The sequence below is a fragment of the Lygodium microphyllum genome, chromosome 4 (genome assembly GCF_053477565.2).
Source record: "Lygodium microphyllum isolate KBCC chromosome 4, Lygodium_microphyllum_v1.1.10, whole genome shotgun sequence".
Classification (NCBI taxonomy): domain Eukaryota; kingdom Viridiplantae; phylum Streptophyta; class Polypodiopsida; order Schizaeales; family Lygodiaceae; genus Lygodium; species Lygodium microphyllum.
The window spans coordinates 14165496-14187683 of record NC_141138.1 but is presented as its reverse complement, the minus strand read 5'-3'; the positions used below and the strand labels follow the sequence as shown (position 1 = coordinate 14187683).

Here is a 22188-nt window from a genome sequence, read left to right as displayed (position 1 = left end):
GAAAAAGATAGGAATAAAGACACAATCTTTAATTTCCTCCAAAAATGGGAAGATTTACATAAATTAAAAAATACCCCACCACATCTCCAAGCACTTGAGGCTAGTTTAACTTTGGGGCCCAAAGCATATAAGTGGTGGCGAACTTTAAAGGAGGCAAATAAAATACCTAAAACCTGGGCTCAATTTGAATCCGTCTTTTTGAAAGAATTTCTTCCTGAAAATGAAATGGAAAGAAATTGGGAAGATTGGGATTATGTCAGACAAAAGGGAAGACCCCTGCTGACATATCTGGAGGAATATCGTGAGATAATCCTCAAACTGGAAGGAATAGATGAATTCCAAAAAACAAGAGGATTCATTAGGGGACTAGATAAAGCTTGTAAAAAGGAAGTAAAACGGAGTTTACCTAAGACGCTGGAAGAGGCAATTAAATTTTCATTAATTCATGAAGATAGTATGCGTCCAGGTACACTCACTAGTCTCACTGATACGAAGCCCAAGTCTAAGGAATTGGAAACCTCAAAATTTGTGGGCAAATTTAAAAGGAAAATGCCATTTTTTAAGGGTAAAAAACAACCTTTTGAAAAGAAACCATATATGAGGCCAAAGTTTAGTCCTGATGACTTTGATAAGGCCAAAAAAGAAAAGTTGTGTTTCAATTGCCTATCCCCTAACCATGCTGCTTGGAATTGCCCTCAAAAGAAAAAGGGGGAAGACAAAGGAAAGGATAAGGACAAGGGCAAGGGAAAAGAAAAACAAATCCATGTAGTACAGACCTTAGAATTAAAGGGGCATGAAAAGTACAAATCTTTAGAGGTCTTGCACATGGATGTACAACATAAGTGTTGTATGTCAACTTCTATGTGGCAGCCTACTTTTGGGCCACATGATTTACTTAGAGTACATGGATTGATAGCTGGAAAGAGCGTTACAGTCATGATTGATGACTCTGCCACACATAATTTTATAAATTATGCACTTGTCAAACAATTGAAACTTCCCCAACAAAAGAGTGGGCATCAATATGTTGTTCGTATGATGCAAGGCCAAGACAATAAAATATGGCATACAATGGTATCCAATTTGGAAATTGAAATTCAAGGATATAAAGATAAACTTGATTTCCAAATAATGAACATGGAAAGAGCTGATATTGCTCTAGGGAGGGAGTGGCTATGGGGATTGGAACCATCCTTAAAACGTAGTTATCACCATAATACACTGAAATTTGAAAGGGATGGTAAGACTTTTGTCATTCAAGGTGAACATGAAGTATCTGATAATCCTTTGCTGTGTTCTACTGAAGTTCAGAAGCTGATAAAGAAGGAAGTTCGTGAGGTATATATGTTATAGTCTCTTCCTGTACAGAATACTTTTACTTTCTGTAATATTAAGCAACAATTTTCTTATGTTTGTGAGTTGAATGTTAATAATGAATTGAATAGTTTGTTAGATGATTTTAAAGATGTGTTTCCTTCTGATTTACCAAGTGGCCTTCCACCAGATAGGGGTGATATAAATCACCCAATTGATATAAATAAGGATACACACCCAATTTCAAAACCACCTTATAGGTTAAGTGAAACACAGCATCAAGAAATTGAAAGACAAATTAAGGATTACCTGGATAAAGGGTTTATTCAACCCAGTAATTCACCTTGGGCTTCACCAATTTTATTGGTAAAGAAAAAAGATGGTTCTATGCGACTTTGTGTTGACTATAGAGCACTTAATAAAATAACGGTGAAGAATAAATTTCCTATGCCCAGAATGGAAGATCTTTTTGATCAATTACAAGGGGCAAAATTCTTCACAAAGATTTAAGATCAGGTTATCACCAAGTAAGAATTAAGGCACAAGATGTTTCTAAGACAGCATTTCGTACTAGATATGGGCATTATGATTTTTTGGTGATGCCTTTTGGCCTCACTAATGCACCAGCTACCTTTATGAAGCTGATGAATAGTGTTTTACGGCCCTATCTCGGACATTTTGTAGTAGTCTTTTTGGATGATATCTTGATCTTTAGTAAATCAAGAGAAGAACATTTGGAACACTTACAATTAGTATTCCAACTGTTAAGAACGCATTCCCTTTATACAAAGAAAACTAAATGTGAATTCTTTGCACAAGAGGTCAAATATTTGGGGCATATTATCTCGAAAGAGGGAATCAACATGGATCCAGAAAAAGTAAGGGCAATTATTGAATGGCCACCTCCAAGGAACCTGGAAGAGCTGCAGATCTTCCTAGGTTTATCTGGATTTTATCGTAGATTCATTCGAGATTATGCCAAAATAGCTGTTCCAATGACAGACCAACTAAAAGGGAAAGGGAAAAGTTTTAATTGGGGAACAGATCAAAATGAAAGTTTTCAAAAACTTAAGGTAGCTATTGCTACAGCTACAGTATTATTAATAGTGGATCCCAATAAACCATTTTTGGTTGAAGCTGATGCCAGTGATAAGGCGATAGGCGCGGTCTTATTACAAGAAGGTCGACCAGTTGCTTTTGAAAGCAAGAAATTAGATCGTGCAAAACAGAACTATTCTGTTTATGAGAGGGAGCTGTATGCAATAGTACATGCAATGAAGAAATGGAGGCACTATTTGTATGGTGCCAAACTTTTGATTTTATCGGATCATGAAAGCATTAAGTGGCTTAATGATCAACCGGATTTACACAGGCGTAAAGCCAGATGGGCCGAACTCCTCCAAGAGTTCAGTAGTGTCATGATACCCCTAGTGCGGGACATCCATTAGTTAATAAGAAAAATGGCTATCAAATTTTCTATCCCGATCAGAAACTATATTTGCCGGAAGGCCATACAATTGGTATATGTTCTCTACGAACAATCTAGCCAATTCTGGTGTTTTAACATCAGTTGAAGTTGGAATGAACCTAGCCATTTTGGTTAACCTATCCATAATTACCCACACAGAGTCATGCCCCCTCTGTGTTCTAGGTAAAGCAACAATAAAGTCCATGGAGATACTCTCCCATTTTCCCGAAGGAATCTCTAGTGGATGGAGAAGTCCTCCCATTTTTAATCTTTCAGCTTTATTAACCTAGCATTTATTACATTTGACCACATAGTCAAGGACGTTCTTATTCATTCCAGGCCAATAGAACTGCCTTTTGATAAGACTATAAGTGGCGTGCGGTATTTAGGAAATTGGATACTAAACTTAGCATGAGTACGGCGGATCACCCGCAAACAGATGGGCAAAGTGAAAGGGTTAACCAAATTCTTGAAGATATGCTTAGAGCATATGTAAGGAAAAGGCAAACTAATTGGGAAGAGTATTTACCGATAGCAGAGTTTGCATATAACAGTGCCAAGCACTCTTCCACTGGATATAGTCCATTTATGTTAATGTATGGGTTTCAGCCCAGAGCTCCTTTGCAGTAGGACTGCATAAGGAAAAGGTTCAGGCAGCTAAAGACTTTTTGGAGGATATGAATAGTATGTTAAAATTTGCTTAAGAAAATATTAAAAAAGCTCAAAATCGAGCTAGAGCATATGCAGATCCTCACCGAAGAGACATCTCCTTTGAAGAAGGAGAATTGGTCTATCTTAAGGTGCCTGAACAAACTAAAACTATGAAAAAGGGACAATGTCCAAAGCTTTCACCAAGGTATTGTGGTCCTTTCATAATACTTAAAAGGGTGGGAGAATTGGCTTACAAGCTCCAACTACCTGCTGGTAGTAAAATACATCCAGTTTTTCATGTAAGTAAATTAAGGAAGAAGCTGGGTGATTTGGATAATCTAATCTTAAATGATGATATTGAGGAGCTATTCAATGACCAATCTAATCCACATGAACCAGAAAAAATATTAAATGTTCGTAATAGACGAACAAGAAATACTATTTATCAGGAATGTTTGGTTAAGTGGAAAGATTGTTCAGAAGAAAACTCAACATGGGAGCGAGTAAGTACTTTAAAGAAAAGGTTTCCCGATTTATAGTTAGACCTTCCAAGTATCGTTTTCGAGGACGAAACCAATTCTTAAGGGAAAGGAAATGTGACATTAAAAGTGATATTTAATGTCACGTTAAGGTCACAAATATGGAATGTGACATTAAAGTGACATTTAATGTGACATTAAGGTAAATCTAGGGGAACATGCACGAGAATGACCGTCCGGGCTCTTGGGCGCCCGAACGGGGTTAAGGGGAGCCTAGAGAGTAAGAGAGTCCAAGAATAGTAGGACTCACCAATAGTGGACGGCTGGCAGAGGAAATGAGGAGAAAGGTGCCAGCACTTATCTAGGCGTGGTTGGGAGGAGAAGAATCACTCGTGCTCAGGATTTTTATCGTTTTCTCTCTGTCTTTCCCGAAGCCATCTTTCACGGAGGGACTTCCAGAGGTGGATTCTTGGATCGTTGGAGGAGACTTCAACAACCTGGTGGCTCTGGAGGACCAGCAAGGTAGAGGCAAAAACTACTAGGGTATGGCCGGGGAGAAGCAGGAGGCATAGGAGGTCTTTCTATTGGCAATAGGAGGACATGATGCCTAGAGAGACCCTGCCTTCCACAGGAGGGAGAGGTCGTTGGACTTCTCTTGGGAATACAGGTGGCTAGGTGGAGCTCTGTTGGAGCGGTTAGACAGGTTTTATGTGGGAGAGTGGGGAGGCTCTCGTGAAGGCCAGATTAGACAGTTGGCAATAGGCACCACGTTGCCCGATCACTGCCCGGTTCTCCTGACACTAGATTCCCCAGCATTTGCCCTAGACACACTATCCTATCGGATCCCGGACTCGATCTATAGGAGAGAGGAGGTGATGAGACAGATAGAGAAGATTTGGACCAGGGAGTGGGGCAAGAGGGACCGGATTGCAGAGGAGGTTGCAGAGGTCCTAGCTGAGTCGAGCAGAATCTACCAAGAGACAGCCATACAGGCCAGGCAACAGAGCCGGGTGGAGGAGAGAGCACTCCAGAGAGGGACCTTGCAGCCACGGAGAGATTATTACAGGAGGCACCAAGGGATCTCACTCTCCAAGTAGAGGAGGTGCGCACGCGTAGCCATTGTTGGCCTAGAGGACAAGCGCTTTGAGTTCTCTTTCCGCACCTCAGCGGCTTTCTGGGCGCAAAAGGGAGACACGATGTGCAGGGAGTTTTTCCAGGTGCACCAGCCTCGCACCTCAGGAGAGCAAACTTCGAGATCAGTATGAGAGGAGTCGTTCTAGCCCAGATGAGGTGATGGAGATTGCCACCGACTACTACAATCACCTCTTTCAGCATGAGACAGCCTCAGCTAGAGGATTGTGATGTAGACAGCAAGTCTGAATCACATCCCCTCCCTCGTCTTAGAGGAGATGGGACGCTCCCTCCTAGCCTCCTTCACAGAGAAGGAACTGGAGAAGGCTTTCCATACACAGGACGGATAGAAATGCCCGGGAGAGGATGGCCTCTCTAAGGCCTTCTTCACTACCTACTGTGAAGTGGTGAAGGACCCCGCTATTGATGGCCTTTCAAGAGATTTTCACCCCAAAGGGGGAGACCGGTTGGAGCTTTCCCAATGGAGACCGATCATCTTATTGTCAGTGGCCTATAAGGCACTGGCAAAGATAATAGGTAGGCATCTACGCCCCGTGCTTCTAGACATCATCCATGACACACAGACAGGTTTTGTCCAGGATAGGAGTATTCTGGATAATGTATTCACCTTCTTCGAGGCGATAGAGTGGGCTCAACACAATGGATAGAGGTTCGCCATACTACTCTTGGATTTCGAGAAAGCCTATGGCAGGGTGGACTAGGACTTCCTTGAGGGCACCATGGTGAGGTTGGGTTTCCCCCAAGTTTGGATTCCTGAGGTCTCAACACTTTATATAGATCGGCCACTAGCAAGGTTCTCATAGGTGGTAGACGTGGGGAGGGGTTCCGGCTGGAGAGATCGGTTCGGCAAGGTTGCCTCCTTGCCTTGTACCTGTTCTTACTCTTTGCAAACCTAGAGTCCCACTTCCTCAGGTCACGTGTGAGCGGATTACACGGCATCCGACTTTCAGTGAGAGAGGAGACAGAGTTGTCAGACTCAGAGTATACGATGACACAACACTTTACATTGAGGACGATGAACTGATGATGGAGAGAGTGAGGCTCGCTCTAGAGGTGTTCTGTTTTGTAGCGGGAGCGAAAATCAACTGGCAAAAGTTGATTGGTTTCCTCACAGACCCAGACTCTAGCACGGAGTGGGGTCTCCATCTAGGATTTAGATGGGTGTCCAGCACCTAGGGTTCTAGGTGGGACTCGACATTACTCCCGCCAAGCAGTTTCTTCCAGTCCTCGATTCTATTCGAAGGAAGCTGACCTACTAGAGCATGGCTCGCCTCTCACTAGCCGGCCGAGCCCTGGTGGTTAATCAGGTCCTCCTAGCGATGGCCTGGTACACCGCCTCCTGTTGGTGCCTCTCCTCAGCATGCGTAGTGCAGCTTTGCCACCTAGTTCGGAACTTCCTTTGGTCCGGGTCATACGGCTCCACGGATTCCAGGGCCAAGGTGGCGTGGACGAATATCATATGGCATCGGTCAGAAGGAGGGCTTGGGATCATAGACCTAGAGTATCAGAGTATGGCCCTCTTGGACAAGCTAATTGCCCGCGACCTCAGACTGGGAGGGCAGACCTAGAAGGTCCTATTGCAGGAGGGTCTTCAGGATTGTCGACCGAGGCTTGGCAGGGAGTAGAAGCCGTCCCTGAGATGGATCTTCACGACAAGACAGATCACCCCCCTAGATCACATTTCTTACGTAGCTTGCTCCGCGTGTGGCAGGGCCTTTGTAAGGCTCTAATCCAGAGCTCCCCAGGCTACCAAGAGGAGATAGACTGTCAACCGGTAATCTGGAACCCCCAAGTCAGGGATCGGGAAGGGGCACAGATTGGTGAACGCCCCCACATCCAGTGGGCTGGTTGGGAGGCTGGCCTCAGCTTGTACCATCAGGACATGGTGGGAGGTGTATAGGAGGGTGGACGAGGAGCCAACAGCAGACCGCTTTGAGGTAGGGGAGGTCATAGGGAGTCTTACTGGTTGGCATATCTGGAAGGCGCGGTGTCAGGAGATTTTCGACGAAGAGAGACTTTCAGTACAGGAAACCTTAGCACAGCTCTGGACCTCCATCATCCACTCCCTCCACGGCCGATGGGATTAGGTGTAGGGCGAATCCAAGGCTCGTCAGGAGCTTCTATGTCATTTCATGTGCACGTGCGGCAACCCGGACCTGTTTTTCGTGATGCACGCAGGCAGCCCCAGATGGCGATACACCCCAACTCCATGGCTTCTTGCCCCCATCCCCCCCCAAACTGCCTTGAGAGGCTTATATACATGATGTATTTGTGACTTTCATTAGCTCAAGCTAGTCTCTTGAGCATGAGCACTCCGTTGTTATCAGTTTTTTTGAGTAATATAATCAGTCACATTTTATTTGCAAAAAGAAAAAAAGCTACCAACAACTGAAGCATAAGGTATCTTGGCCATTTTAGCCTTTCCATCATCAGATGTAGGGCTATCATCTGCACTAAGTTTCACATATGGAGGCAATGGTACACTAATGGCTTCCCCCCCCTTCATATTGAAACATTGCAAAACCTTAATGACATACTCCTGCTGTGATAGATAAAGAAGACCTTTCGATCTATCTCTGAGTATACATATGCCAAGAATTGGCCTCACCAAGATCCTTCATATCAAAGCTATTGTGGAAACTGTCCTTGAAGGAGTCGGCATGAACATCCTTGCTTGCAATCAACATATCATCCATATACAAAATGAAGAGAATAAGGTTGCCATCTGCTGCCTTCTTGGTGTACAAGCAAGCTAGACAAGTTAAGCAAGCAAGGGAGATTGCCTTGAAGACTGCCATGTGCAATGCCGTGAATATGGTGGATCCAGAGTTGACCACTCCTTCAAAGACTGAAAAGGGATAAATGTGCACAAATGCATGTTTACAAGAACAAAATGCCAATGCACTAAAGTTATGCAAGAGGCAATGTAAGTGTGAGTATGCCCTTACAAAATGCTATGCAATGGTGCCACTTGGATAGTGTCCTCACAAGGAAATTGTTCACTTGCCTAAGTTCCCTTTACAATCATGGTTATCCTAACAATGTGGATGAAGATACAAAGTATAATATACAAAATGCTTGAAAAAAAACTATAATCAATACTCTGTTACCATCAAGAGAAAAAAGCTTTCCCCTCTCACACCAGAAGGGAAAGCTAGAGGGAAACATTCTCTCCTTGTTAATCTAAAGAAGTAGAGAAGGGTGTACCAAAGCCGATCTTGGATAGTAAATACTGAAGCACTACCGCCTCGGTCAATATGTCTACAAAATTAGCTGATGAAGGTACAAACTCTAGGTGAATGATGCTTAGCTCAACCTACTCTCTGGTGAAATGAAATATAATCCAATATGCCACGTCCAAGGTGTGATAATGGGCGTTATCACCTAGTGGAATCGCACTCTGGTTGTCGTAGTAGAGAACAGTTGGTGCAGCACATGGAAACTAAAGTGTCGCTAGTAAGCTCCTCAAGTAGATGGCCTCACTAGTACCACCAAAGTGAGCCCAATACTTAACCTTGGTCGTGGAAGCTGCCAGTGTCTCCTATTTACAGTTGGCCCAAGAAATGGGAGCCCTGCCTCCCTAAGGTAAAGATGTAGCCGGCATGAGAACCCCGGGTGTTAGGATCCTCTGCCCAATTAGAAACAGTGTATCCCTACAAACATAAACCAAAATTGTAAGTCAGGCTATAAGAATAAGTATATGGAAAATATCTCAAAACACGAAGACATGTGATCCAATGTGATATCCTAGCTGCATTGAAAGACTAATTGAGCAAGCTAAATCTAGTCTAGTATGAATTAACCAAAGGATTTTCTCTACTACAGATCTATAGGTATGCTTTGACCTAGGGTACCCTTAGATACGTTGGTAGTTGGATCAAGAAGTGTGGCCACACCCCGTGTCTGATCCTCAAATCTTTGATCATGATGTCATAGGCTCCAATACTCGGTAGCTAGGCAAAGTGTCCAAGCCTAGCAAGGCACATGATTCTACTCAATGACGAAAATCATATCATGCACCTTTGCCTCATATAATAAGTGGCGGCCTTAGCAAAGCAAAAGACCCCTCTGAAATACACCACAAGCTAGGAGCAATTGGATGCACTAGTTTGCAAGCTCCACTCCACACTAGTTACACTGCCTCACATGACCATAGGCAATGCTTTGGAGTCTCCAAGTGTTGCTGTGCACAATGGTTGCAAACTCCATTGTTCTACACCTACGCTAACCAACTCCCAACTAATAGGCCCACATGTGCTATAAGCCATATGAAGTAAGGTACTCTACTCAACTACAATCATAGTCACCAAGGATGGGGGATGGGGGACAGAGAGGAGGGGACGGGGGGAAATAGGGGATGGGGATCTAAAAATTGTATGTTTTCTAGACATAATTGAAATATTATGCTCTATCAAAAAACTAACCAAATACAAAGTCAAAAACCTTCTAAAGGTATCCCATAAAAGTTAAAAACAATACATGAGCCATGAAAGTTGAAATATAAATGAATAATGAATACTCAAATTGAAGAGTAGAAGTAATAATTGTCAATGCCAAATGGTGACTGAGAAACGTTGTATAACTTAAAGACTGAAGTCCAACAGTACTAAAGTCCAACAGTAAACACTGACTAATGAGTACTCAGATTGAAGATTACAAGAGACAGTACAAAGTGAGAAATGTAATTAAAAGCTAAAACTGAGGAATCATAAATGCCATATGACATAAAGACTAAAGTTCAACAATAACCACTAAAAAATGAATCCTTGAACTGAAGACTACAAGAAACAGTACAAATAGTACAAACCCTATGACATGTGGCATCCCCTACGTCCCATACACCACTTCCAGGACAAATTGGAGAAACGTCCCACGTTTGAGGATGGGACCCCCGTGTTCTGGGCCCGCATCCCCTATGTCATCTGTGACTGTGACTACTAGCAATCTCATAAACGTATCCAAAAGGTCTGGAGGAGAGCATTCACAATGCTATACTCTACCTAATAATCTCATGATCAATTGCTCCCAAGTTACAATATTCATTCTTTAATGAAAATCTTTCAATGTGAATTCTCTCATTTATCTCAAATATTTATCTTAAATAAGAGAACTTACTATATATCAGCATCGCATAGTATGATCCCTAATACATGTTATGTACTATTCACGTCTATTGCATGACTGTTTCTGGTTTCCACATGAAATGAAGTTTTCAAAAGTAATGGACATATTTATAAGATATGTTCCTCTACTTATATGCTTTAATTTTCACATCCTACCTTTTTGTACAAGGATGTGATGATGAACAAAATTTGTGTACAATTGCTAAGAAAGTGAGAGGCTAACCTGAGACCATTTGTAAGCCTGCTCTGCTGTGCACTCTGAAAGTGATGTTGGATTTGAAAGAGCTAAAATAACAGGTTTCTGCAGTACATACATCCAATGTTCAACGCACTGATAAAATGAGTACCAAAAATGTTCTGCAAACTGTAATCCCAAGTTTACCTCATTAAAGGATGCCAAAGTTTCAATGACCTCTTTTGTAAACATGCTCCCATGCCCAGATGTTCCAATCAGCATGGTTGGTTTGACAGCCTACAGAACCATATTGATGATTAGAATATGCTTTACAACCAAAAGTTTTTCCAAGACTTTGACCTAACATTTATGAAAGAAGAAGTCATTTTATTTGCTTGCTAAGGGTCCTGTGGACCTTACTGCAAAGTACAATATAGTCCAAACAAAGTTCAAACCTTCACTCCTGACAATAGGTCTTTACACTCCTCATGCTCATGTGCAAAGCTCTTCTTGAAGGGTTGCAATGAGTCCCATCTCGACTTGACTACGAGTCCCTAACATTTTTACAAGATGCCCAAACTTGAAAATTTAGATATCAGTGGGAAAACCAAGCGTTAAATTGGCATGTCAAACTTGGAAAGTGTCACAAAAACAAAGAGAACGTATTTTGAAAAGCTTAAAGTAATTACAAAAAAATAAAAATTAATCAGTGTCTTCTTGGTGTCTCTCTCAATCAGTAGCTATCAGGAAATCATTGAAACAAAAGAACCATGTAAACTAACCAAATTCCAGAGTGAAAAACAATGGACGAAGCTCAGATAAGTTAGCAAACAAGATCAGACTCAGCTTCTAATCCTCCTTTGAAGCACTCTTTGATACAAGCATACAGAGTTCTATAGAAATTAGCCCAAGTTTGAGCTGAAAAGAAACGTCACGCCTAACTCCAGATAATCCTGTTTGGCAAGAGGCACCAGCTGGTCACCAGTTAACACTGCCAACACTGGGACAAAGGTTCCTTGAGAGAAAACAACAAGCTAAAGAAATAGGCCTATGTTACCACCTGAGACATGAATTGCATTTCAGCAGCCACACCCCTCTTGGTCCCTCCAGTTGCATTTCAACACTTGAGAAATAGAACCCCCATAATAGATCATGCGAAAAACACATTCATGGACAGCTTGAGATCTGATGGAGCATGCTTATTATTGATTGTACAGCTTATATACAGCAAACACCCATGTATAACCTCCATGCAATCCAAAACAGAATACAGAAGTAAATATGAGCAGTCATAGAATGACCCAAAATACATGTACCAGTCATAACCGACTAGTGTCCACTTCCAAAAAGTGGAGATCTATTTGAATTTTACTTAACTAGATGAATCAGTCTATGGGAAATCTAGAAGATGAACCTGAACCTTAAAATAATGGTTTTGGCTAGAACCCTGATCGGCCTACCTACCTGATATCCAATTTGTCTCGATTGTCTAGGTATTGAGTTTGGAGTTCTTCCAGCTCCATATAAGGTATTCCAGCCCTTATCCAGGGCCTTAGTCATGGTCATTTAGAGGGCACAATTTCCCAGATTCCAGATCAGCCACATTCCTAGATCAGGTCAGCCTGTTGAGCATTCTCTGCTTCCAAGATTCCAGATCAGCCACACTACTGGATCAAGTCAGCCTGTTGAGCATTCTCTGCCTATTTATATACAACCACCCACCTTGTACCTTTCAGTTCTTTAGTTCAACTTTTTGGCCTACAAAGCTAGCCTATTATCTTCCCCCTTCATCCATTGTCATGTTCATCTTCTCCTTGCTTTCATTTTTCTTCCGTAATATGTAATTGTATTAATTATGAAAAAAAGTACAAAATTACAAGATTACAAGGTGCAGTATGGCTCTGATGTTGGACCCATGAAGAAGAAGCCATGTGTGCAGTGTGGGTGGTAGAACCTGGGTACTGGCAATCCCATGGAGTGATGATTCTGCCAGACGGGCACATGGCGATGACTAGCTCAATTGCCGCTGCTGCAGTTGCTATTTGGAGGGTGGGAGATCTTTGACAAGAGTAGGAACTCGAGTAGTAGGCACATCAGAGGATTTATCTCGATGACAGGAATAAATGCAGAGGGGGTCCTATGACAAAGAAGGCTCAGTAGGTGTTGTAGATGCGGAAGTGCCCTTTGCTTCTCCCTTATTGCACCAAGCTTCCATCCATCTCTCTACTTCCAAATCTAAGGAGGAGACCGGATTCTTGCCTTTAGCATGAGTGGGGTGAATAGTCTGTTGTTGAGCAAAAGGCAAAGGCTTGTTCTGGTCCGTGTTCTAGTCCATATCCATGGGCTGATCCACCAGGGTGTTCTTTTGGTTGGGATATTCAACCATAGAGTGACCTAGTTGACCACATGAGAAGTGACTGGTAAAAGTACCCCACTTGAGCTGGAATGATACAGGCCGCATGCTGCTAGCATTAAGTCACAACCAGTTGGGTTGCTTCTTGGTGGTATCCCAAGCTTGCACAATCGATTGCAGTTGCCTACCTTTAGGCTTGGGGGCACCAACACATGGCCTACTGCTACCATTGCAACCTTGAGAAGGACCAAATAAACAGCTGGGCAGTTCTCCACTTCCACCCATACTGGACATGCATGCTTGAGTAAATAGTGGAAATTTGGCATTGGACGCCACGAGACAACATACACCAACTGTTTATCAAAGAAAAGAGGCTTCTTAATGAGGAGGAGATCCCATGCCATAGTAGAGAGAAGCACAACCTTGTAGAATCGGTCTGGAGGATAGATGTCAATCACTAAGGAGTCCTCGCAAGAATAGGAATCTTACCAGTGAAGAAGAGAGTAACGGCTCGCTTGTGAAAAGCCAAAAAAGAGCAAAGAACCTTCTGAGTATGCATTGTGTATCCAAAAGCCTCCTCTGCACAGACAGGAATAGCTCAATGGCTATGCTCAACATATTTCTCAGAAGAGGATTCGCATGCTCTAGCAGTTGTTCCCAATTAGGTTCCTGCATATCCTGCATAGAAGCCACCTAAGCATACGAGTGAGACAAAGAATCACCCAAATCAAGGGCCTCGAAATTCATCATGAAGATGCTTGCTACCTTTGATAGACAGTTGAACAGTTCTTTTTTTGGGGGGGGGGGGTTTGTTTTGGGAGGGGGGGGTGAAGCCATCTTGTCAATGTAGGGCACCATCTTCATCCACTTCATTCTCTTCGGCATCAATTATCTGGATTTAAGGCTGCGATAGGCTGATCCGTGTTATCCATAGGCAAGCCTTCCATCAAAGAATGGGGCATGTCAGCAAATCATTCTCTGTCTGGCAGGCAGAGCAGGCATCCAAACCTGAAGAAAAGGACAAGCACTACTCAGAAAAGCTACACGCAGGGAGCAAGCCTCCCCACTGGTAGGGTGGCTCCTTGCAGGGCAACTATGACTGTAAATGCATCAAGGACAATGGCGCCATATAGGTGGTGGGACAGGAACCTAAAGATGTCTCCCGTTTTGCAGAGGCAGGGTGAGATGACAGCAGGCACACATGTACAGCATGCGTGCAAATGGCACATGGGGCACGTCAATAGCATGCATGTAGGAAGAAGGCCAAGTCAGGCAGCACACAGGGCAGGAGCCTTCTCTCTCTCTCTCTCTGGATGAGGTCACGATTGTAAGTCTGCCACTCCACAAGCCTCGTCCTTGGTCCCCCGTCCTACAGTCCCACCCTCTACTTAAACCCGACCCTGCCCTTACCCCTACCCCTGCCCGCCCTCTCCCTAAACCTGACTGTCTGACCCACACCCTCAGTACCGGACTCTGCCATGCACATCTCAGAGACAGAGATAAACCAGGGATCATCAACACCACAGACTTACGGCAAGCGTGGACGCCAAGCTAGACATGCTCGAGAAAGTGTTGAAAACGCTCATCATCAATACAAAAAAACTACGGACAATAGCAGTAATCAAGTGCAGCTAGGCATTTCAGACAAAATCACAAAACCTGAAAGTGAAGCCGAAGAATGGAGGAATGAGAAGGCAGGCATGCTAATGGAAATTCAACAACTAAAAGAGGAGATTGTGGCACTGAACAGCACCAGCAGATGAGAGAAGGAGAAATCAAAGAGGATAGGATCACCATCCTAAAGGAGGAAATCTCCAAAGCAATGGACGTTAAGCTTGAGGCCATGCAGCAAGGGTGGGTGGAGGTAGTGAAAGGAACATAAAAAAGGAGAATGGAGGACAACCAAAAAGAGGAGGTACACATTGTCAATGCCACACTGGAGGAAGAGAGGATGTGAAAAGCAATGTGACTAAATGTTCGGGTAACCAGCATACCCAAGGAGGACTCATTGACACAGGAGGATGGAAAGAATTTGTGCATACGCCTCGGATACAAAGAGGAAGAAGCGCTCCCCTTTACAAAAGCCTAGAGAGTTGGGAAGGAACCACAAAAAGTGCACGCTCATCCTAAGGTTTCAAGATGAATAAGACCTCCAACAATACCCTAACCACTAGCTACAGACTATCCGAAGAGAAGCTCCCTACCAACGTGCTGTTGCCCACCATCACGCATCCCCCATCCCTCCTGCTGCCATCATGCCTTCCCCCCCTTCTGGCCGCCATCGCCCCCCCCGCCCCCTCCCCCCCCGCCCCCCCCCTCCCCCCCCGCCCCCCCCCCCCCCCCGGCCCCCCTACCTACTGGCTGCCACTGCGCCTCCCTCCTCCCGCCTGTCCACCATTGTGCCTTCCGCTTCCCTTTGTCACGCTGTGCGCCACCACCTTCCGGACGCGCTATCCCCTCCTACTCCTTAGCTTCTCCTCCTCACGCTTCACAACAGCCCCCCAACCCCACACTGCCCCCGCATCCCTTGCCTTGCGGCTCAGCCCGTTAGGCCCCTGCCCGCAGGATCAAGCCACCAGCGGAGTCCAGCACTTTTCCCACCGCCGGGAAATAGAATCCGTTTGCAGCAACACTCCCCCCTCCGGCAACACAACAACGTGATTGGTAGGTTCTCAGCAGGGACGCGCAATGGAAACCTCTAGTTAGACGCCGGTGCACTCTGCGAGTGCCCCCCAATCAAACACCTTGCGCATCGTCCTCTCTGAGGAACAACTCTTAGCCGTTCGTGCCACAGAGTTGGAGCTAAAAGAAACAACGACAGGTTGTAGGACACTCCCCATCCACGGCCCAACTTCGAGATTGGCTTCACTCCACGTTGCGCATTGGCACAGTGCAGATCATGGAGGCAGTTCTCATGGGTCAAGGGATTTTCATGGTATGACTCGCCTCGACAGACGCAGCCCGTGAGTTGCTGGCTAGCTCACCCTAGGCTTCCAGGAAGAAGGCCATCTTTACATCCCCCACACCCTCCCCCGCCCCCCCAAACGGTTCTCCCCCTGACCCTAGCCCAGAGCCCCCCTCCTAGAGCCACCAGCTTCCCCCCACACATGCCTTGTCCCTCCGACCACCCCACCATCCCTGGATCATCCCCCTCCCCACCATCCCCCCCGCCGATTAGCCCCCCTGATCCCCACCCAATTCAGGTGACGCCCCCCCCCAAACAGCCACCAGCTCATCCGTCCATGCCGACCGTCACACTTTCTTGATACAAGCGCAACTACTACCACATGAGTTTTTTCGCAGTGGTCCATGGTCTTACCTAAGAGTTGCAGAGCACGGAGAGTTCCCACTATCTCTGCAGGTGGGAATCTTCGTGGTACGCAAGTCAAGGAGCGGCAAGGTCCATCTAGTAGCACCACCAGATGGACCAAACTATGCTTTCCTCCTTCAGACCTCTCACACAGGAGATTGAATGATGACACAGATAGAGGAGGTGAAGAGCCAGGTGGCAGACCACATCTTCTAGTAGATGGGAGAAGGAGAACTAGCACTCTTCTCCTAGTAGTGGCCTGGTTGCATGATGGACATTATTTGGTGGGCTGGGGCCGAGGTCCCACATCTGGACATTATCTTTTGAGCCCCTCTGAGTGGAGAGCTCCAATGGATGTGATCGATTGGCCCCTAGCATGGGCGGCGCATTTCTACCAGTGTACAGAGTCACGCCTCTCAGCTTGGTTGATAGATGCCCTAGTGGTGCCACCAGGTGCATCTATCACCCCCATGGTCCGCCCAAGGGATACCATGGGGGAATGGAGTTCACCATCCAGGCCTGCAGCAAAGCGTATTTGCATGCCTCATAGCTCTTCTTCCTTGTCAACAACTTCCACACTGAGCATATGCCTGCTGTTGGCTCAGTCATAGGTTTCCCCATGAGTTTACGTCTTGCATCTTGGAGTGTGAACAACCTCTACTACAACGGGGCATGTCGTTCCAAGAAGTTGATTGTTTAGCAAGAGCTGTAGCCTACTGCCCTTGCCGGACAGATCAATATCTTACTTTTGCAAGAGCACAAGCTCACTCCTGCCCAAGTCCAACAGGTAGGGAAGGTACTCTTAGTTAGTTCACACACCTGGTGGGAGCACGCCATTGATGCCCTTGGCAGGAGTGGAGGTGTATGCACCTCTATTGGCCCGAGCCTCACTGCCTGTGTATGGGACCACAGGATGATCGCGGCAAGGAGGGTTCTATGGATCAGATTGGATATTGGGGACTCGTGCCTTGGAGTCCTCAATGTCTATGTCCCTACTAAGGTTAGGGCACACAGCAGGTTTTGGGTGGAGATTGCAGTAGGACTCCCAGAGGTGGACTCCTAGATCGTTGGAGAAGACTTCAACAACCTAGAGGCCTTAGAGGACCAGCAAGGTAGAGGCAAAAACTACCAGAGCATGGCTGGGGAGAAGCAGGAGGCATGGGAGGTTTTCCTACTAGCAGTAGGAGCACACGATGCTTGGAGAGACCCAGCCTTCCATAGGAGGGAGAGGTCGCTTGACTTCTCTTGGGGATACAAGCAGCTAGGCGGAGTTTTGCGAGCGACTGGACAAGTTTTATGTGGGAGAGTGGGGATGATCTCGCGGAGGGCAGGTAGGGCAGTTGGCTGGCACCACTTTGTCTGATCATTGCCCGGTTCTCCTGACACTTGATGCCCCAACCTCTGCCCTAGACACACGATCCTATCGCATCCCAGATTCGATCTACAGGAGGGAGGAGGTGAAGAGACAGATTCAGCAGACGTGGACTAGAGAGTGGGGCAGTAGGGACCAGATCGTAGAGGAGATTGCACAAGTCCTAGCCAAGTCGAGCAGTATCTACTAGGAGGCAGCCCTACAAGCGAGGCAACAGAACTGGGAGGAGGAGAGAGCATTCCGGCGAGACCTAGCAGCCACGCAGAGACTATTACAGGAGGCCCCAACGGATCCCACCCTCCTTGCACAGGAGGTGCGTGCACGAGCAGCCCTCGCTAGCCTAGAGGACAGGTGCTTAGAGTTTTCATTCCGCACCTCAGCAGCCTTTTGGGTGAGGAAGGGGGACATGATGTGCAGAGAGTTTTTTCAGGTGCATCAGCCCTGCACCTCATGAGAGTAGATACGCAGGCTTCGGGATCAATATGAGAGGATTCTCTCTAGCCTAGATGAGGTGATTGACATTGCCACTACTATAGGTGCCTTTTCCAGTAGGAGATAGCCCCAGCTAGAGGATAGTGATGTAGACAGCAGGTCTGGGATCACATCCCATCCCTCATCATAGAGGAGATATGATGCTCCCTCCTGGACCCCTTCACAGAGAAGGAACTTGAGGAGGCCTTCCATGCACAAGACGGGTAAAAATGCCCGGGAGCGGATGACCTTTCTAAGGCCTTCTTCACTACCTACTGGGAGGTGGTGAAGGCCCTTTACTCTTGGCCTTCCAAGAGATTTTCAGCTCAGGAAGAATGCTAGAAAGTCTATCTGCAGGTCTTATCACTCTCCTCCCCAAAGGGGGAGACCGGTTGGAGCTATCCCAGTGGAGACCGATCACCCTGTTGTCAGTAGTCTACAAGGCACTGGCAAAGATATTGGTAGGTGACTCTACCTTGTGCTTCACGGCATCATTCATGACACACAGACAAGCTTTGTCTAGGATAGGAGCATCCTAGACAATGTTTTCACTTTCTTTGAGGTGACAGAGTGGGCCCAGCACAATGGTCAGGGATTGGTGGTACTAATACTGAATTTCGAGAAAGCCTATGATAGGGTTGAGTGGGACTTCTTAGAGGGCACCATGGTAAGGTTGGGCTTCCCCCAAGCATGGATCCGTGGGGTCTACGCATTCTACAAATCAGCTACCAGCAGGGTTTTGATAGGTGGCAAGTGAGGAGAGGAGTTTCAGCTAGAGAGATCGGTTTGGCAAGGATGCCCTCTGGCCCCGTATCTTGTTTCTACTCTTTGCAGAGGCGATGTCGCACTTCCTGAGGTCACGTGCGAGCGGGTTGCGCGGCCTCCGACTTCCGGTGAGAGAGGAGATGGAGTTGTTAGACTCAAGAGTATGCAGATGATACAACACTCTACATAGAGGACGATGAGCTGATGCTGGAGAGAGCGAGACTAGCTCTCGAGGTGTTTTGCACTACGACAGGAGCAAAAATCAACTAGTGAAAGTCAATTGGTTTCCTGATGGATCCGAACTCCAACACGGAGTGGGGCGTCCACTTGGGATTTAGATGGGTGTGGAGAGGGCAGACCGTCCGTTACCTAGGATTCTATGTGGGACTCAACATCATTCTTGCCCCACAGTTTCTTCCAATCCTTGACTCTATTCGGAGAGGAAGTTAACCTACTGGAGTACAACTCGCCTTTTCCTAGTGGAACGAGCCTCGGTGGTTAATCACGTCCTCCTAGTGACAGCTTGATACATCGCCTCATGTTGGTGCTTCTCTTCATCCTGTGTAGTTCAGCTTTGCCACCTAGTGCGGAATTTTCTTTAGGCCTGGTCAAACGGTTCTGACCGGCCAAAGTGACGTGGGTGAACATCATCCGAGATCGGTCAGAGGGAGAGCTTGGGATCATAGACCTAGAGTATCAAAGCCTGGCCTTTTGGGAAAGCTAGTAGTCCGCGGTCTCACATCACGAGGGCAGACATGGAAGGTCCTATTGCAAGAGGGTCTCCAGGGGTGCAGACCGAGGCTTGGCGGTGATTTGAGGCCATACTTGAGATGGATCTTCACGACGGCCCAGTTCACACCCCCCAGATCCTCCTTCCTACGCAGGTTACTTCATGTGTGGCAGAGCCTCCATAAGGCCCTAATTCAGAGCACCCCAGTATGCAAGGAGGAGATAGACCACCAGCCGGTGATCTGGAACCCCCAAGTCAGAACAGGCATCTGTTCGGTGTGGAAGCTGCTAATGAAGAAGAGCTATGGGGCATGCAAATACACTTTGCCGCAGGCTTGGAAGGTGAACTCCATTCCCCCATGGAGGCGGTACCACCAAGGCATCTATCAGCTAGGCTGAGAGGCATGACTCTGTACACCGGTAGAAACGAGCAACCTGTGCCAAGGGCCACCTCATCACATCCATTTGTGCTCTCCACTATGGAGGGGCTCGAAAAATAATACTCAGATGTGGGACCTCCGCTACAGCCCACCAATTAATGTCCATCATGCAACCTTGCCACTACTGGGAAAAGAGTGCTAGTCCTCCTCCCATCTACTACGAGATGTGGTCTGCCACCTGGCCCTTCACGTCCTCCTCTATCTGTGTCATCGTCCAGTCTCTTGCATGAGACATGAAGGAAGAAAGCATAGTTTGGTCCATCCAGTGGTGCTAGTAAATAGACCTTGCCGCTCCTTGACTTGCGGATCACGAAGATCCCCACCTCGAGAGGTAGTGGAAACTCTCCGTGCTCTGCAACTCTCTAGTAGGACCACAGACCACTTGGGAAGAACTCTTGTGGTAGTAGCTGCGCCTGTCTCGGGAAAGTGTGATGGGCGACAGGGACAGATGAGCTAGTGGCTGTGGGGAGGGGGGCTAGGCTGTATGTGGGGGGAGGATATAGGCGTATGAGGCTCGTCACCTCCTGTGGGAAGGGGGAGGATGGGCGGAGGGGGGGGGTCACCTATACCGGGTGAGGATGAGGGGGATTGAGCGGCGGGGGAGATGGTGGGGAGGAGGAAGATTGAGGAATGGTGGGGTGATCGGAGGTATGAGGTGGGTGTGGAGGGGGGGGCAAGTGGGCCTGGAAGGGGGAGGCTATGGGCTAGGGTCGCTCGGGCTAGGGTTGGGGGGCATCCATGAGGAGGGGAGGGTGGGTGTGGGAGCTGTGGGATCTTGGGTGCCAAAGCCCATCAGATTTGTTCAAAGCTATTGAGTTGGCTGAGAGGTACTCTCGTAAGTACCGCCGAGATGCTTCATTTTAGCATGGACAGCAAAGAGGGGCGTCCCAACCACTATTTGGGCAGCAAAGAGGACCTATGCAATCACATTTTGGGCAGCAAAGAAGTACTATAAGACTCGGGCAATTTGGGCCAAGTTATGGTGGTGGAAATATGCCATTCAGCACCCCGAAGATCCCCACATATCCCGCCTTTAATGCCTCTAGGCAAAACAATAATTTCAGGACTGCAAATCAAGGAAGAGCTGAAAATAGACAAGGGGACAGCAGGGGTAAAAATGCTTCAGCTTTTGGTGGTCAACGTTCTATCGCAATGGACCTCTACAAAGAGAGGAAAGAAAAATGACTTTGCTTTAAATGCGGGGAAAAGTATACAGCCAAGCATGCATCTATATGTGCTTATAGGAATGCAAAAGCAAGGGTACATAGCATGTTAGTCTTTGATGAATCTGATGAGGATCATGAGGATGCAAGTGCCTTTATAATCACGGCAAAAAATGATGAGGTTGAAGAGGAATGTGGGCAAGAAGAATTCTTTGACCCGGCTGACACCTTTCCATTTGACCCCGGTGGTCATGTAGATGTAAATATGGGTGATAAGAATGGTTCACATGCTGCTGCCACTGTTTGTACTATCTCCCTGGATTCTTGGACAGGATCTAAGAGCCCCAACACTCTTCATCTTCAAGGCAAGATTCACGGGAAAGGTATATTTGTCTTGGTAGATAGTGGTAGTACACACAATTTCATAAATAGAGCAGTCATGGACATGCTGAAATGTTTTGTCTCTGATTTACAGCAACCAATGAGGGTGCAAGTGGCCAATGGGAGTGAGGAAATTAGTACTCATGTATGCCCAACTGTACCTATTCAGCTTGTTGAAAATTATGAGCAGAAAGTGGATTTGATTGCACTCAATATGGGGCCGATAGACATTGTGTTGGGCTATGATTGGCTGAAAACTCTGGGCACCCGCCTCCACTATAGTGGGGCATGTGGTTCCACGAAGTTGATTGTTCGGCAGGAATTGCAACCTGCCCTTGCCGGATGGATCAACATCTTACTTCTGCAGGAGCACAAGCTCACCCCCGCCCAGGCCCATTGGGTAGGGAAGGTACTCCCAGGCAATTCACACACCTACTGGGAATACTACATCGGTGCCCACAGCAAGAGTGGAGGTGTATGCCCCTCTATTGGCCCGAGCCTCACCACCTGTGTATGTGACCCTGGACGATTGTGGTAGGGAGGGTCCTATGGATCAGATTGGATATTGGGGAATTGTACCTTGGAGTCCTCAATGTTTATGCCCCTATTGAGTTAGGGCACGTACCAGGTTCTAGGTGGAGATCGCAGCAAGATTCCCAGAGGTGGACTCCTGAATTTTTGAAGGAGACTTCAACAACCTGGAGGCCTTAGAGGACCAGCAGGGTAGAGGCAGAGATTACCAAGGTATGGCAAGGGAGAAGCAAGAGGCAGGGAGGTATTCCTCCTCACAGTAGAAGCACGTGATGCTTAGCAGGACCCATCTTTCGACAGGAGGGAGAGGC

At 46.5% G+C, this 22188-nt stretch overlaps 1 protein-coding gene across 4 annotated transcripts in view; it reads right to left on the bottom strand.

The window, feature by feature from the left end:
• Positions 1-22188, bottom strand: part of LOC148036812 (NADP-dependent malic enzyme-like) — a 214256-nt gene that overhangs the window by 19317 nt on the left and 172751 nt on the right. For 3 of the 4 annotated variants that reach the window (XM_087675709.1, XM_087675708.1, XM_087675710.1), the window contains 3 exons: positions 10818-10916; positions 10570-10659; positions 10411-10488 (listed from right to left, as the gene is read on the bottom strand). In XM_087675709.1, the coding sequence (XP_087531835.1) occupies positions 10411-10488; positions 10570-10659; positions 10818-10916 (267 nt within the window). Of the gene's footprint in view, positions 1-10410; positions 10660-10817; positions 10917-22188 lie in introns of all 4 variants that reach the window. The other variant, XM_087675707.1, reaches the window with a different exon arrangement.